The 15853-nt window shown below is 46.7% G+C and overlaps 1 protein-coding gene across 2 annotated transcripts in view; it reads left to right on the top strand.

Annotated features, from left to right (window-relative positions):
- The window catches only part of GPR107 (G protein-coupled receptor 107), a 37177-nt gene extending 30039 nt beyond the window's left edge, over positions 1–7138 (top strand). For both annotated transcript variants that reach the window (XM_056504976.1, XM_056504977.1), the window contains one exon: positions 1657–7138. In XM_056504976.1, coding sequence (XP_056360951.1) covers positions 1657–1753 — 97 coding nt within the window. In that variant the 3' untranslated portion in view covers positions 1754–7138. The remainder of the gene's footprint in view (positions 1–1656) is intronic.
- The last annotated feature ends 8715 nt before the right edge of the window (positions 7139–15853 follow it).

Genomic DNA, 15853 nt, shown 5'->3' with positions numbered 1-15853 from the left:
CATCCTCTTGTACTTTTCAGACTGTTACTTCAATTTGCCTGAATCTTTTTGCATTCCAGTCTTGTTCTCCAGTGTGTAGCTCTTAGTGTCTTGTGCAGATTTAATAAGCAAATTCTCAATTCCATTACCCAGGCAATTACTGAAAATACTGAGTAGAAGTGAACCCAGGACAGGCCTCTCTGGAACTACACTCAATGTTCTTACATTTTTGACAGGAAACCATTAAGTACATCTCAATGCATACTTTTCCAATTAGTTATCCATCTACTTTGGTTTTGTCTAGCTTATGTTTCCCCAGATTTTTTGCTATCTGATTGTGGGAAACCTTTGCCAACAGGGAGAACTTAAAAGATCTATGTGTCTCTGTACTAATTAGTTTGATCTCTTTTAGGAAATGTTTATTGTTTGCTAATTCCATCTTTCTCCTTTAAGCAATCTGCTTACTTTTCTCTGTACTTTTTTTATTTTAGTAGAGAAAAATTATTTGATCTGTACTCTTGTGACCCTTTCCTATTAAGCTCAAGCTCATCTAGGCTCACTCTAAAGTGAGAACCCGTGATGATCCCAGTATGGCCACTGCTGGAATATCACTGAACACAGCAGGCTGAGTAAATTATTTTTACAGTACATGAACAGAAGCTGGGATCTAACATGGAACTAAGGGAAGAAGAATGTTATCTGAAGATAAGTTCTCCTCTTGGGGTGATGCTGTGGAGGTGTTGTTAGCAGCTCTGATCAAATAAAGCACTCTGACATGGTAAACAGCAGGTGAAAGCACTCACAGACCAACAGGGACAGATTTGAACAGGGCAGGTCTGACTGTGCTTCCAGACATCCTTTGGGAATGCATTGAGCTATTGGCACTCTTACCTTCAGCATCCAAAATAACCTTTGTAACATGTTTGTGGGGAAAAAATACCTGTATGGAATGAGAATCACACTGTGCAAAAGAATAAAGGAAATGTGTTGTGCATCCAGATTGCCTGTTTGGTGTAGCAGCAGAGAAAAGCTGAAGAGCTGTTGGAGAGCCAAGGCAGTTCCAAGAGGAATGGTGCTGTTCTGCCTGGATAAACAGTTCAGTCTAATATTGAATGGTATTGTGAGGCTTTGTAGTTCAATTATCAGATTGCCAAGACAAATCCAGACTTGGATGGTATAAAAAGGATAATTTCTTGCTTTTGTTTTGTTGCAGTTCAATTTGCTATTAAAAGCTGCTGATGTGCATTAAGCTAATAAGGTTCATCTGGGGCACTGTCCAGTATTTGTGAAATCTGTTCTACCTATTAAAATGCAGAAGAAAGTCACAGAAATTAGGGTGGTCAGCTGCATAGTGAAAGGGGGTTTTTAAGTGACCTGCTCAAATTTAGCAAATAACACCTGGTTTAACTGTTACCACCCTTGTTACCTTTTCTGAATTATGAGCCAATATTACTTGCTGCTTTAATGATGGATGGGAAGGGCCTTGAGGTGCTCAAGGACAGTGGCTGTGCTTCCAATGCCCATCTGTGCTGTGTCAGGCTGATACAAGAGATCAAACATTGGAACTGCTCAGTGTGGGTAAAGAGATGTGAGAAATGTTTGATGGGTGTGAGCTGTTGCTGAAATGGATTTTACAGTTCAAGGTCGGATGTCTGATGCTTCTCCCTTCTCTTCTAGGGTGACAACTTCAGGAGTAATGGAGGGCATGAAGAAAGTCAAGAAAGTGGTGAATGGTTCAGCAGAGCCTCAGGGCGACTGGGAAAGCACGGCATGATGGACTGGACTAAGGCAGCACTTTCAGAGAAACTTTTTTAATTTATTAATATTACTCTCAGTGGAAAGGGAGCAACTTGCACTCCCCACCACTGAACTGCAGAGTGGGGTGTGTCTAGGGAGAGCAAAGCAGTGCAGAAATATAACTATTCCTTTGATCATAAGAAAATGGGATCTCCTGGTACCTGCAAGGAGTGTGAAGCTTTCCTAGGGATTTTGGGTAGCTTTTTTTTTTTCCCCCCTTTTCTGGATCGGTTCTTTATTCTGAATTGTTGTGTTCCTCAGAATGTGTAATACTCATGTGAAGAGGGGTTTTCAGTGTGTATGTAAAGAATATATTTTATATAATGCTCATATATCTACACACACACACTTGCTATGTAACATGAATGCTGGGACTTGCAAAGCCTGTCAGAAGGTGGGAAAAGAAGATAAAGACATGTAAGTATTTTTTTTTCTTTTTATAAACTCTCCTTTTGGCTTGGACAAAACATTGCAAAACAAATGGATAGGAGCAACTGCAGTTACTTGCGAGACTGAAGGGGTATTGGATCAGATGACTTCTGCCACTGCTCATGCAAGTGTGAAAGGTGATAAGTATCTTCTTGTCTTATCCCTGCAGGTGTCCACCTGAATGTGTCAGGTTTTCAGATGTGTTGCTATACAGGAAATGAGTGACTGTTCTCCATTAAAGCACTAAGCCCATAGTGCAGTAAACATTTATGTACATTCTCCAGTGTCCTTGGAGCTGCTCTTGACTCACCCCCACTTGACAAGAAGAACATGAGAGGTGTAAGACTGATGCTTGCTTTTTAGGGGTCTGCCTAAATGTTTACTTTCAAGCTGTGACCCAGAGCACTTTGGTTTGCTTTGTAAAATATTTTCAAGGTTTTTCAAAAGTCACTCCTTTCTGACACAGTATAAACTGTACCAGACACTCCAGTGGAAATCTGTCTGGCCATTTTACTGCAGCATAAATCTCTGGTTCACAGTTACCCTGAGTTACTGGGCCTCTCTGGATGCTGCTTGTACCTCTGTGGCTGTGTAGGATTAATGACACTGCTTGTTGAGATGAGCTGAACTGGTCACAGTGGTATTGCCACCAAAAACAGGCAACTGTAACTCCCAGTCCTAAATGTTGGGATTTTCTTCTGTCAGGAGAGGAGAAGATTATGACCAGAACCTTGATGCAGGGGAATATGGAATCCTTGACTGTTAGCTGCAGACTTGCAGTGGAGTCTTTACAGACATGTTCCAAATTGCCACGTGTGTTTTCTCTGTGGTCCCTGGAGTTGGTATAGGGCAGTTGGTGTCCAGATTTGTAGTAGTGAAAATGTGCATTCATTTGGGGGAGGATGGAAGTGGCTCACTGGTGGAATGAGGATTAGCTTTAACAAAAATAAATTGGTTATTAGTCACTGACCCACTGAAGCCTTAATACTCATGCAGAGACATTGACATGTGGTGCCTCTGCCAGGGTGTCAGAGGTGTCATCAGAGCTCTGGATGTGCCAGCAATGCTTACAGACTCATTCAGGAATTGGAGGGACTACATTTCTGGGGCACAGCTGATGAGAGGACTATTAGCCACTAGTGTATTGTATTCTTCAAGCTGAGAAGGAGGATTTCATCAAGAATCTTGTACCACTTCCTCACTCCTGAGCAGAGATTGTGGAGCTCTTGGTGAGCTGTCTGTACCAAGACTTGCAGTTTGAGGAGCAGCACCACTTTCCCCCATTGCCACTTCTTTTCCCAGGTGTTGGTTCTATGCCCCATGGAGATGGTAGAAACCAATCTTACCTGCTTTGATACCTGGAACTGCCTTCTCTTCAGATAAAGCACAAGAAGAGCATTTGTCTCTGGCTACAGATTTTTCTTCTGTTTTCCTCCTAAGCTGTAACTTCACAGTAATCACAGCAGTGATAGTTTGACTTTGCTGTCATTGCCTTGCAGTGAGACAGTTTAGTGAGAAGAGATGCTATACCACTGGAAAGGCTGTTTGGTGACCTATGCGCCTTTTAGGCCTTCTGGAGGAAGAAATCTGCATATTTAGCTGAAGTGTGAGAAATTGGACCATAAACAAACACAGGCAGTCCCAGCTCATCATGCACTTAAATTCAATATCTGGGAAGTTCATCCTCTGCAGTTATTCTGTCCCTTGTCACTCCCTGCATCCAAAGGGCTGCTTGAACAGGCTGTGAAGTTTGAGAGAAACCCACTGAAGACTTGAAGTGTGTTGGCACTGAGGTATGTAAGGGATAAGGATGTGCTGTCAGGAACAAATTGCATCTGGACAATGCTGTTCTAGAGCCTGTTAATCCTTTTGTGAATGAGATGTGAAACTGTCATAGATGTGGCATTTCAGCCAGAAGCAGAGGGCTGTGCTGTGATCCCAGGGAATGCTGAGATGGTTCCAAACAGCTGCCTATTCCATACCTCAGCATCAGTGGAGCTGACAATTTGGCAAGTGCTGTTACCTTACTCTCAGGTTTCTTATTTTCATTTTTTTTTTTATATGCACTTTTTTTATTGAAGTTGCATATGGTGCAGGTTTATCTGCCAAGTCCCTGGCTCACCAGTCAAAGGCCAAGAAAATGGGTCATTTCTTTTTGTATTGGCAAGGAAAACCACAGCAGTATTCTGGAAGTCCTTTTTTTACAAGAGCTTCTTCCAAGTTCAGCCCTGAGCTTCAGCAGTCAGCTCTGCAGCCAGCTTCAGCTGGTGATCTACATGGGATGCCAAGCAGCAGGAAATGGTCAGACCTGGGCATTAGCAAGGAAAATCAAAGTCATGGACGAGTCAAAACCTGAGAGGTTCTTATTGTGGCCATTTCCAAAATGAATTTTCTCTGTTGCAATTCCTTGGATCAGGACAAAAAGTCTGTCCTGATGGATGGGATAGCAGCTGGGATGGTGGAGGGGATGGCTGCAGTTGTGCTTCTCTCCAGCACAGCGAGAGCTGCACTGCAAAGCATCAAAGACAGGCGTGCTCCCTCCCTCCTTCCCAGGCAAACCCACATGGCTGCATTGCGTGACTCCAGGGCTAGTGGAGCTTCAGGCAGGATCATCAGTGCTTGCCTTTCATGTGCTGATGGCTGCTGATCTGGTAGGAAGCCCTGCCTCTCCCGGGGAGGGAAGCTAGAGGAGCTGTTGTGGGTTACAGATCGTTAGGGATGTGCAGCTTTGCTTCCCTGTCGCTGCTTTTGCTGAAGTGAGGAGCTGAAGCAATCACCAGCAGTACCCAGCAGCAGTGACAGGAGTCCTGGAACAGCAGGTCTGGTGCAATGGCAATAAATGGTTTGAATGCTTTCCCATCTGCTGTGCAGCAGAGCACTCGGTCCCCTCTGCAGACAAAAACGAGACTGGTTCAGCCTGTGCTTGTAATGCTGGTTATACCCCAATAAATCCCTGTGGATGCTGACATGCACATGCCACTGCTGCACTCCTTCCTGCCTGGCTGCTCAGCAGGCTGTCTTCCAGAGGAAGCCTCCTTGCAGAGCAACTGCCAGACTCTTGCATTCTTCGGGCTGGAAAATGTTTTCCTTGATGCTTCATCAAGAGATGTAAAGAAAGAAAGGAAGACATAATGGGGTCATCTGGAGCAGTGCTGCTGCCTGCTCGGAGTGGAGCAGTTGGAGTTGAAGAAGACACATGCTGTCCTATTAAGATGCTCTTTCATGCTCTGGTCGAGCTCGGCGTGCTGTGATGTGTGCAGTGCATTGTTCAGTGTTTCCCTCCAGCTGAGTGCCCTGTACCTGGATTTCCATACTGGCATACCCTGGGAGAGCATGTTGTAAAAATTTGCTGCATTGCAGCATTTTGTCTGGAGCTTGTAGTGGGGAAGGTGTGTTTTTTTTCTAAGCTGAGTGGACTCACTCTAGCATGAGTGTGCATCCACCATGTATCCTTGAGCACTGTAACATTCCTTCTGGCCATGGAAGGGCATGTCCTGATCACTCCAGTGTGCACATCTGGTGCAAGTCCTGTAGATTTTTACTGTTAAGTCTTTTTTCCTTACTGTGTATTCCTCTTAGAGAAGCAGTTGAGCCACTGACAATCAAATTGATGAGAAGGGAGGTGATTTTGTTGTTTATTTGAGAACTGCCCAATTTGAAGCAAATACTGGGTATTGTAGGCTCTGTTGAGCTCTGAGAACTGGAGTTCCTTAGCTATTAAGGAGAGGGAAGGAAATCTTTCTTCCTTTAGCCTACTTGGTTTGTCTCCTTCAATTTGACCTGTCATGCTAGCTAACAGATTGCTGTCACTTTAAAGAAGATGTTTTATAGCTCCTGTGTTATGATCTCTGCTTCACTCATAGAGCACATCCCCATTTTTCACCTGTGTGCAAAGAGTGAGGAGCTGTGGTCTGCAGGAGTGGGAGGTGCAGTGAGGTTTGAACATAGTGGGACTCACACTGAAACTGTGACCTTGTGTGTAGTGTCAGTAGCCTCAATGTTTCATGAGAGCTGAGGTGGTGCTGCCCAGATACACTTGAGCAATGTTTCTTTGTGTTCCCTGGGGTTGATTTGCTGTTAAACGTTGTTCTAAATTGCATTAATTTGGCTTTTTTTTTTTTTTTTTTTTTTTTTAGCTGCTGGATACAACACTTTTGGGCTAATTAATCACTTTTCCTTAGCAATATTGAGAAGCTGTGCATTTTTCCTTTGTAGTGTCTTGCCTGGATATAGCAGTGATCCACTGAGAGCTGCACATGATCTGTGCTCCCAAGTGGCTGGAACAGGATGTAGGAAAATACTGATACTCAGGTTTTGAGTGGTGTAGGAAGAAAGTGGCTGAGAAAAGACTCACTCCATATAGGCTGACTGGCTCAAAAAGCCATTTGTGTTTTGACTGCAGCAATCCTCTAGAAAGGACAATTCTTAATAAATATTTCCCTGTGGGATTTCACTCAGTGTTCTGCTCTCTGTGAACTAGAGTCTGACCTCCTCATCATCAGAAGCATTTCATCCTGTAGCCAGTGGAGCTGGTACCTGTTCTGCTAAAACAGAGTATGGGTCTAAATAGCTTCCTTTGCCCTTTAGGAACTATTAATAATTAATTCTAGATCCTCTTGTGTCATTAAGCAGCTTTAGGGCACCTTGTACAATGTAGCTTTGAATTGATTTAGTAAATGACCTCTAGAAGAACTAAAAAAGACACTTCTGTGTACAGCAAGGTCCAGTTCCTGGGGTTTTGGTAACCTGTAAATATCTTATTCCTCAGTTCCTGTTCAGATGTAAAAATGGATTTTTTTTCAGTATTTTTTTAAACTTTATTAAACAGCAAACAGTATTTGAAGAGAAGCAAGGTAGAGACAAGTCAGGACAGTCTGTGTAACTTGGTTTCCCTGCTGTGATGCAAATGTGTAAAATAAAGATTGACCAGAAAGTTGTTTTTAATGCATCTCATTTTCTCCTTCTGAACTGCCAGCAGCCAACCTGACCCATTGATCCCAAAGTCTGCATTTCCCTCTGCTCAACTTCTGTTTCCAGCCATCAACTTCTGCTTCATGGATACAGAGCCAAATCACAAAACTTGTGTGGAAAACTTCTTTTGAAGGGAAAAGCTTTCCTGTCAGTGACCCAGTGAGGTTCACTGAGGTGCCTCTTCTTGAGCTCCAGATACTGGAGCTGTGCTTCTGTGCCCAGCTGCTCTTTTAGGTTTGTAAGCTGAACTTATGCACTGGTTTGTGGCCTGAGTCTTGAACAAAAGTGTTTCTCCCAGTCCTGTGTCACCTGCAGTTCAGGCAGGAGCATCTGGGCTTTGCTGCTCTCCAGCCCTGTGGTCTGTGTTCTCTGGTGTCAGCTTGCCAGGCAAGGGCAGACAAGGAGCTGATGTTCTGGACCTTGGTGTCCAGATACAAATTAAGAATAGAAATGTACTTTTACAGTAATATCTTTGGTGGAGCTGGCCATGTCTGTAGTTGTGTTCTTGCTGAGGTGTTGGGATCTAACCTTGCATTTGAATTCTGCAAACTGGTTGGGTTGGCAGGGACCAGGAGGGTGCAGCATTTCTGTGAAGTGTTCTTCCTGATAATCCCCCATCCCTCAAGAGCATATGTCCTTCAGCACGAAATTCCAGTCTTCAAGATGTTTCTTACAGTTCAGCCTGTGGTTCTCATCCTACCACCAAGGGGTAATGCCAGAAATAGTCTGTCTTCTCTACCCTGCACCTCCCAGGCAGCCAGCTCTGCACTGCCTCAAGCCTCTGGTGGGTGGTGTTTTACCAGGAACCTCAACTATAAAAAGTACTTGGAATTTGGCTTTCCTAATACCTCACTGTAGTTTAGAACAAACTTTTCTGCTGCAGGTGGTTGCTGGCTGTTGCACTGGAGTGGCCTAAATCTCTTTAATGCAGGTTTCTCCAATCTGAACATCCTCTGTGTATTCTGTCTGTTGTGTATTTGGCCTTAAAACATTCCCCCTTCACACTCCCTGTCAGCAGCTCTGAGACTCATCCCAAGAGTTTCCTGCACTGAGCCAAACATCCTTCAGCCATAAGGAAAGGTGAAATGTTAAGGGTGGAGTGGGTAGAGTGGGACTACATTTTGGGAACGCTCACTTGAGAAGGAGACCAAATGAAGTTATCAGTGGAAAAATTGATTCCTGACCATTTTTTCCAAGGAGACACAAAGAAGAGCTCCCAGTATTTGAGGTCTACTGCAAGCAGAGGTCATCTGGCAGATTTACACAGGGAGCAGAAGAAACAAAACCACAGCTAACAAAACTTTCCTCATTGTTCTGTGCTTGGGTGTAATTTTGTAGGTGTTTTCCTGCCCAGAGGAGGTAAATTGTTCTACCTGCACTAAGGTTTTTCTTCCAGTGTCTAAAATTCCCAGCTGTCTGATCATTTGCAGCTCCTCATTGCAGTCCTGGCTGCCTGCTGTCAATGCTTTTGCAAGGTTATCTTCAAGACTGCAAAGAGCTGCCTTCTCCTTACATCTGCTTTTGCCTTCCTTTGCTTTCTGACTGACAGGCTCTAATGAGGGGAGAGTGTTGTAGTGCCCTGTATAGCAAGTGGTCAATAAAAACCAAATTGCTTTGTACAGCAGAGGTAATAACACAGCTTGTTATTGGCACAGCTGATCCTGATATTGGGGGCCTTCCTTAGGAGACAAGGGCTTTCTTCTGTTTTTAGTAAAAAGTGCATGTCATCCATTCCTTTTCTCCCCTCTCATCCATGGAGAATGGTAATTGGGGGTGACACTGCTTTGTTGTGGCTCTTCTCCCCCATGGGATATTTTCTGTGGGGTGGCTGAGACACAGTACATAAGATGGCTCTTGTATTCCTGAAAAAAAATAAATAGGCATGTGAGGTGAAGTTGTTACAGGGGTGGCAGGTGGAATAGGTGAGAATTAAAATGGAAGAGGCAGTGTGAAATTCCTTTTGCTGCTCCCTCTTGGGATGATTGTGCTGAGCTTGGCAAGAGCACACTTGATGAAAGGAGCAGTTAAAACATGGGTCACTATAAGTGTAGTAATAGGTTTGGGGGGGTTGTTGTCCCTGGGGACTTTGTTCTGGTGTGCAGATCTTCTATACACCTTCAGTCCTGAGTCATTTGGGTAAGGTGTCACAATATCCCCCCAATATCCCATCACCAGCTTCTCCCTGAGACTGCACCCACTGCTTCCTGTGGGTGTGAAGAGTCACTGCCAGTGCTCCAGCTGCTTCTTCCCTGAACTGCTCAGCATCTTTGTTCTGCAGGAGCTCTGTGAAGCTGGAAGGAATCCTCCACCCAGCACAGCTGTGAAGGTATTGATCTGTCTCTCCCCAGAGAAGCCAAACTTGTTCATTTTGGAGAGATCTCATACCAGGAGCTGTTAGCCAAATTGGAGGGGTTACAAAGAACATCTGCAGTGACTGAAATGAAGGAATTGGGCAATGGCAGAAGATTACAAGAACTAAAACTGTAAGCCTGACTAAGTGATGATTAAAGAAAGCCAAGAAGATGTAGCTCAGTACAAAATGGCTGCATGGGGGTAACCCACAGAAATGGGTTTGGAATTAGTGTGACTGAAGGCTGAGCTATGGAGAGGTGAGATGTAAGGAAAGCAGAAGTAAACAAGATGTGAGGAGAAACCTTTTGCCAATGAGTTTGGCTGCAAACAATCTCCCTAGAGAAATGGAGGCAGTTCTGTGTTGTTTTAGATAATCAGCACTAGGCTGGACAAATCATTGCTAAATACACTGCAGGGAATGACCCCTCGTTGGCTGTGAGCTGGATGAAATGCCTGGCTCAGCCATTTTCCATTTGCTTATCTCAGTGGGAAATATATTGCATGCATAATTCCTGGTTTGGGGGGTTCATTTTAGTTTTGGTTTAAACCTCATAGATGCCTTGAGTGAGCCTGGCTGCTCCATAGGAGGAACATGTTGAAATGAAGCTGGTTGGTGTGTGCCCTGATCTGTATTCTGAGTCAGTCAGGGATTTAACTGTTGCTGCAAAGTCCCAGCGGAAATATCTGCTGGGGTTTTCCAAGCACACAATGCCTGAGTGTTATCATGAATCAGAGCAGCCTTATGGGAGGCAACAATTCAAACTCTTAAACAGCAACAAAATTTGAAGAATAGGTGTAGGTCAATCAGGTCAATTTTGTATGTTTGAATGTTTTTGGGGATTGTTGTGGTTTTGTTTGGTTTTAACGATTGCAGGGTAGGATTTGGGTGGGCAGACATCACTGCTGACTGCACAGTTTGCTTACAAAGCTTGCTCAAGAGACTTGTGTCTTGTCTTAAAACCAGAACAGGTCAGCACCAGCTGCCCCAGCCTCCACGTGTTCTCAGCAGACAGACCCCGGGCACCAAGGGGCTGATGAGCCAATGTAGGATTCATGAGTAAGCAAGAGGCTGATTTCTGTCTGGTTTGTGGTGTGAAACCCACCACGACACCCATTCCTGTGCCCTCTGCATGGTCTGAGCTCAGCACAGAACAGACACCGAGCTGCCTTTGGAGCAAACATCTGGGCAGGATCACAGAAGAGCTGGAAGCCACATGACTTCCCTTTATTTTGAAGGTTCTTATGTATATTTTTTAAAAGCTCTGTTCTGCTCAAAACCTCAGTCTTTCAGATTTAAGGACGCTTCTCTCACAGATGTGGGGTTTGTTATTAAAACCCCCTGCTGAAGCTTGGCAGCAGAGCTGGTGAGCAGTGCTCAAGTCACCTGCAGTGGGTGGAGAGCAGTGTGAACAGCTTCTCCAACCCATTTTCCAGCCCTGAGCGTGCCGGTGGATGCTGCCAGGAGTCTTTGCTGCAAAATGCTGCTGCTGCCTCTGTGACTGTGATCTTATCTCTCCCAGACAAAGTGCACAGCACTCCTTGGTTGTCCTCAGGAGGAGCATTTTCTTTTCAGTCTGTCTGGAATCAAGCCTTGGCTCAAGGTGGCTGGGCTGAGCTCTGCAAGACGAGGACAGCAGGAGCAGAACAAGGGTGAATTCCCACTTGCCAGCCGGGATTTGTGATGTGCCATGAAGGAAGATCTACAAAACCTCCTCCTGCTTGGCTTTGTCTCAGCCCAGGGCTGCCTGCAAACTGCAGGCTGCGGGCGAACAGCTGATGAGTTCACCACAGCCACCCTTCCCGGGTTCCGACATTAGCATAACAATTACAGCCCCAGAGGCTGTAAAGAGAATACAGGCTTTAAAAAAGTAAACTAGAATTTAACAGAGAAATTAATAGCGTAGCAAATTGTAACGCTCAGAGCGCCGGCTGCGTGTCAGTCTCGAGCGACAGCTGTACGTGCAGCCTTGGCACAGTTTGATTTCCAGACCTTCCATTGCATTTGGCCATCATTTCAATATCTATACTTCCATTTCCTGGGGAAAGAGCCCGCAGGGCACCATTCCTGCTGCCACTTTCCCCCAAAACTTGGAGTGTTTTGTGTCTGTTGCGCTTCTCTGCAGCCATGTGATGTATTGGCATAAAAATGCTGTGCGATAGAAATGAATTTATGGCAGTGATAGCCATTAGAGCTGCTGGAGTCCGAGTATTGGAGTGTTTTGGGTTATAAATCTTGATTTTTGAGGGTTTTCTTATTTACTCATATATAGCTCAGCTATCAAAGCAGTTGGTAAATGCCAGTACTGAGTGGTTGCTGTGACCTGCAGTGATACCGGGGGCGAAGCAAGAGCAGCTCGCTCGCATCTTGTCAAGCATAAAAGAGCCTCAGGAACATCCTGGCTGGTGAGCTGGAAGCTGTGGAGTCCCATTGGACGCTGCTCCCGGTCTGGAGATCATACGAATTAAAATGGTTGTAATCTGAGCTGCGGGTGATGCCTGCGACGCCGAGGGTGTCCCCAGGACGAGCTGATGCATTCCTGTGCTTGTGGTTGTTGCATCAGGATGTTGAACTCACTCTAATGGCATTTTTTTTCAAATCCTCTGGAAAAGCAGCTATTTTGGGGGCTCTCTGTGCCAGCGGTGACCATGGCTTGTCTGGGGGAGCAGCCAGCGCTGATGCCAATAATTCCTTTGGCTCTTTTTCTGACTGAGTCAGATCACTCAAGCATTAACCTTAAAATAGCAACTATTTCTGTAGTAGATATAATTAATCTCCTCTGTGTGTATGTTCCTTCCCTCTTCCAGGCTCTGATGCTTCACCACTCCCCTGCTGACCCACTCCTGCTTTGGCACAAGAAAACCCTGATCAAATCTTGGCTTTTCCACAAAATAACCACCAACTACAGGCTGTGTGTGCTCTGCTCCGTGAGTTCACTGCCAGGCTGATGTCTCCAGTCACAGATTCCTCACTCATGTGGTCTGTTGGTTTTGGAGCATCTTCTCGATCTGCTTTTGGGTGGGTGGATGTGGAAGGGGGATGTTCACGAACTGACAGGACTGGGGGTGACACTGGCCACAAAGACAACTGTGATGGATGGGTGGGTGGGTGGATGCGTGGGTTCCGTGATGCAGTAGGAAAAAGCGGTTTGGAGAAGCCTGAAGCCTGAGCGGACCCCGTGTGGCGCCTCGTCCAGCCCTGGGAAGGGGAGGAGCGAGGAAGGGGATGGGATGGGCTTACCAGAGTCCATCCCCTGCCTCTCTTCTCCTTTTCCTGGGGCAGCTCCTGCGTAAAAGCACATCTAAGAGTACAAGTGTGCAATACTGGATACTACCTCATCCCAAATTTCCCGCCCCACACACAGCTCCAGCCGTGCCCAAGGTGGGATTCAGTGAGTGCTGTGCTTGGGCTGTATGACACCACTGGTTTTTTTAGGTCTGAGCACATCAGTGAGGAGGATGAAGGGGAAGAGAAAATATCATTTGTGATGATGCACAGAGTGAGCACACGCCATCGGGGCAGACCGCACCTCGCTGCTTGCATGCAGTGCTATTCCCACGAGGCAGCTGCAATCCTGGCAATTAAATCAGGAAGGATGCGTTGGGGAAAACCCCCGTGATGGCGTCTGAGGATGCTGATTAAATGTGCACAGCCTGGTGAGCCCACGTGGAACAAAAGGCTGCGTGGCTGAGCCTGACAGACTTGCTGTGTCCTGGGGAAGAAAAACTCCGAGGTTTTATTAAACACTTTCAAGTAGATACCCGAGGAAGGAAAAGCTTTCTGCAGACACACACTCGGCTGTGCAGCCCACACAGCTCCCAGCTCTTACAGTCAGAACGTGCAGCATCGGCTCCATCCCAGCCTCCAGCGCTGGCGTGCAGGAGGGGTAACAGCTTCCCTCTGAGCAGGAACCTGCTGTGACCGCAGCAGCAGCAGCAAATATCACCCAGGGAATGATCATTTCCATGGCTGCACTCCAGGGACCAGACAGCAGAAGCCCTGCAAGCGGCACACGTTGCTTAAGCAAAAAGCCAGCCCGGGTCAGGCTGGGCTGGCTCTGAGCTTGTCCTGCAGTTGCTGGTGGTGGGAGATGTGAGCAATGCCTGAGGTCTGTCTTGGAAGAGAAAGCCAAGCTTTGATTTATAAAGCAAAACTACTCTCAAGGAAGGCTGGCCTGCAGTGGATTTTTCTCTGAGCAAACAACCCAGCTCCTTTCTGGGCACACTGACCACATTCAGCTGGGCACGATTGTTTTGTGTCCCAGTTGCTGTTCAGATTTCAATCCTGTCGGCCCCAGGAGTCTTTCCACGCTTTGGCCGTGTTTCTCTGCCTGTAGAAATGTCACTTCATCCTAGAAAATGTCACTAGGGTTGTTATTTAAACAGTAATAGGGTTAAAGCTAATAATTGGGAAGTGAAAGTGACTGGCTCGCATAGTTTCCGATTACTTTTCTCCTCTCGTTTGTGTGATTTGAGTTCTCAGCGTTTCACGTGGTGGAGGCAGGGTAGAGTTTTAAATAGAATTATTCCTTTCAACATCAGTTCTGCAGCAGCAGAGCTTGTGTTAGAATGCCTGTGCTGTGCAGGGAAGGTTTGGGGCCTTGCTGGACCCCCAGCTGGGCACTGACAGGTCATGCTCTGCACACAAAAGGACACCCCTGCTGCAATGTGGTTACAGCCACAGATGAAGGGAAATACTGCAAAAATTGGAGTTTTGCTGATGGGCAGCAAGGAAGGAGCTGCGCAGGATATTTTTGCAGCACATTTGGGGACTAGATTGGAATCTGTTGAGGCCTGTGTTGGGGTTGTAGACAGGCCTTTGTCCCTAAAAGCCATGCAAATGCTGGAAGTGGCTGGGAGAGATGCTGGAGGGGAGACACTGCCTCACAGAGCTCTCTCTGCCACGTGCTGTGCCAATCCCCTGCTGCTCAGTGCCATCCCTCCAGCTCATCCCCCAGGCTGTGCTGCTGCTGGGACATGCTGATGGTGTTTTTATCCTCTTCTGCCTTAATGAGCTCGTTTGTGTGAGGCTGGGTAATGGAGGACGAGGCATTTTAGAAACATCCACTTGGGGAATGTATCCCTGGAGAAGTGAGTGTCAGGACACGTTTGGCTGGTTAAAAACAATAAAGGTGCAAAGAGCAGTGCTGTGTCAGCTGTGCTCCTCTGTGTCCTCTGCAAACACCCCGTGTGTGTTGTGTTGGGCCTTGCAGACAGGTTTTGCTGTATCCAGGCACAGATTTTTCCCCCCTTTAGCTGCTACCATGGGAGTCCAGACATGCCCAGGCAGCTCCAGCAGGGCCCTCATTGCAACACAGGCGGGAAGAAAACTGGATTTATCTTGTGCATCAGTACAGCTAATGACTGCACACAGACACGAGCTGTTGTGGAGCACAAAGCCCTGCATGGGTTTGAGGTGAGGAAAAGCTGGGTGCTGCTGTTTTTAACACTTGTATGGTTTCCTGGCTGCACCACAAACCTGTAGATTGAATCTGTGGGGCTTTTGAAGTGATTGAACTTCATCTCTCAATGTACACATTGCAGAGAGTGAGTGAAGGCTCAGTGAAGCTGTGGTGTGAGAGAATGGTAGAATCACAGAACGGTTTGGGTTGGAAGGGACCTTAAAGATCATTTAGTCTAACCCTCTTTCCATGCAGGGACGCCTTCCACTAACCCAGATTGCTCAGAGCCCCATCGATCCTGGCCTTGGACACTTCTAGGGATGGGGCAGCCACAGCTTCTTTGGAAAACCTGTGTGAGGGCCTCACCACCCTCACAGAGAAGAATTTTTTCCTGGTATCTAATCTAAACCCTGCCCTCTGTCAGTGTGAAGCCATTCCCCCTCATCCTGACCCTTCATGACCTTGTCCAAAGTGCCTCTCCAGCTCTCCTGGAGGCACTGGAAGGGGTTCTAAGGTATTCACAGACCCTTCTCTTCTCCAGGCTGAACAACCCCAGTTCTCAGCCTGAACATCCTGAGTAGAAAGGAACCCACATGGATCCGACTTCTCTATGTAGGGAACAGACCCCTCTTCATGTGGGGAACCCGGGGCTGGAAAACGCTTCTACAACTGGAGGTGCTGATGTCGCGCCAAGGTCACCCCCAGACTCGGAGCCCAGCCTTGCTCCAGGCTCTGTGTTCCCACCGCCAGCTCCCCTTCTGCTCATCCCCCACCGCCCATCAGCCCCCCCCAAGCAGCACCCCGATTCCCGACATTTCCCTCCGAGTGTTCCTTCTTATCCCTGCGGGGCGGCTCGGGGGGTTCCCAGCGGCTCTGGAATCCCCCTCCTTCCCGGGTCCTCCCTCCACTGGGAGCGGCGGGGCCGT

Source organism: Oenanthe melanoleuca, chromosome 17 (genome assembly GCF_029582105.1).
Source record: "Oenanthe melanoleuca isolate GR-GAL-2019-014 chromosome 17, OMel1.0, whole genome shotgun sequence".
Classification (NCBI taxonomy): Eukaryota; Metazoa; Chordata; class Aves; order Passeriformes; family Muscicapidae; genus Oenanthe; species Oenanthe melanoleuca.
This window is presented reverse-complemented; position numbering and strand designations above follow the sequence as displayed.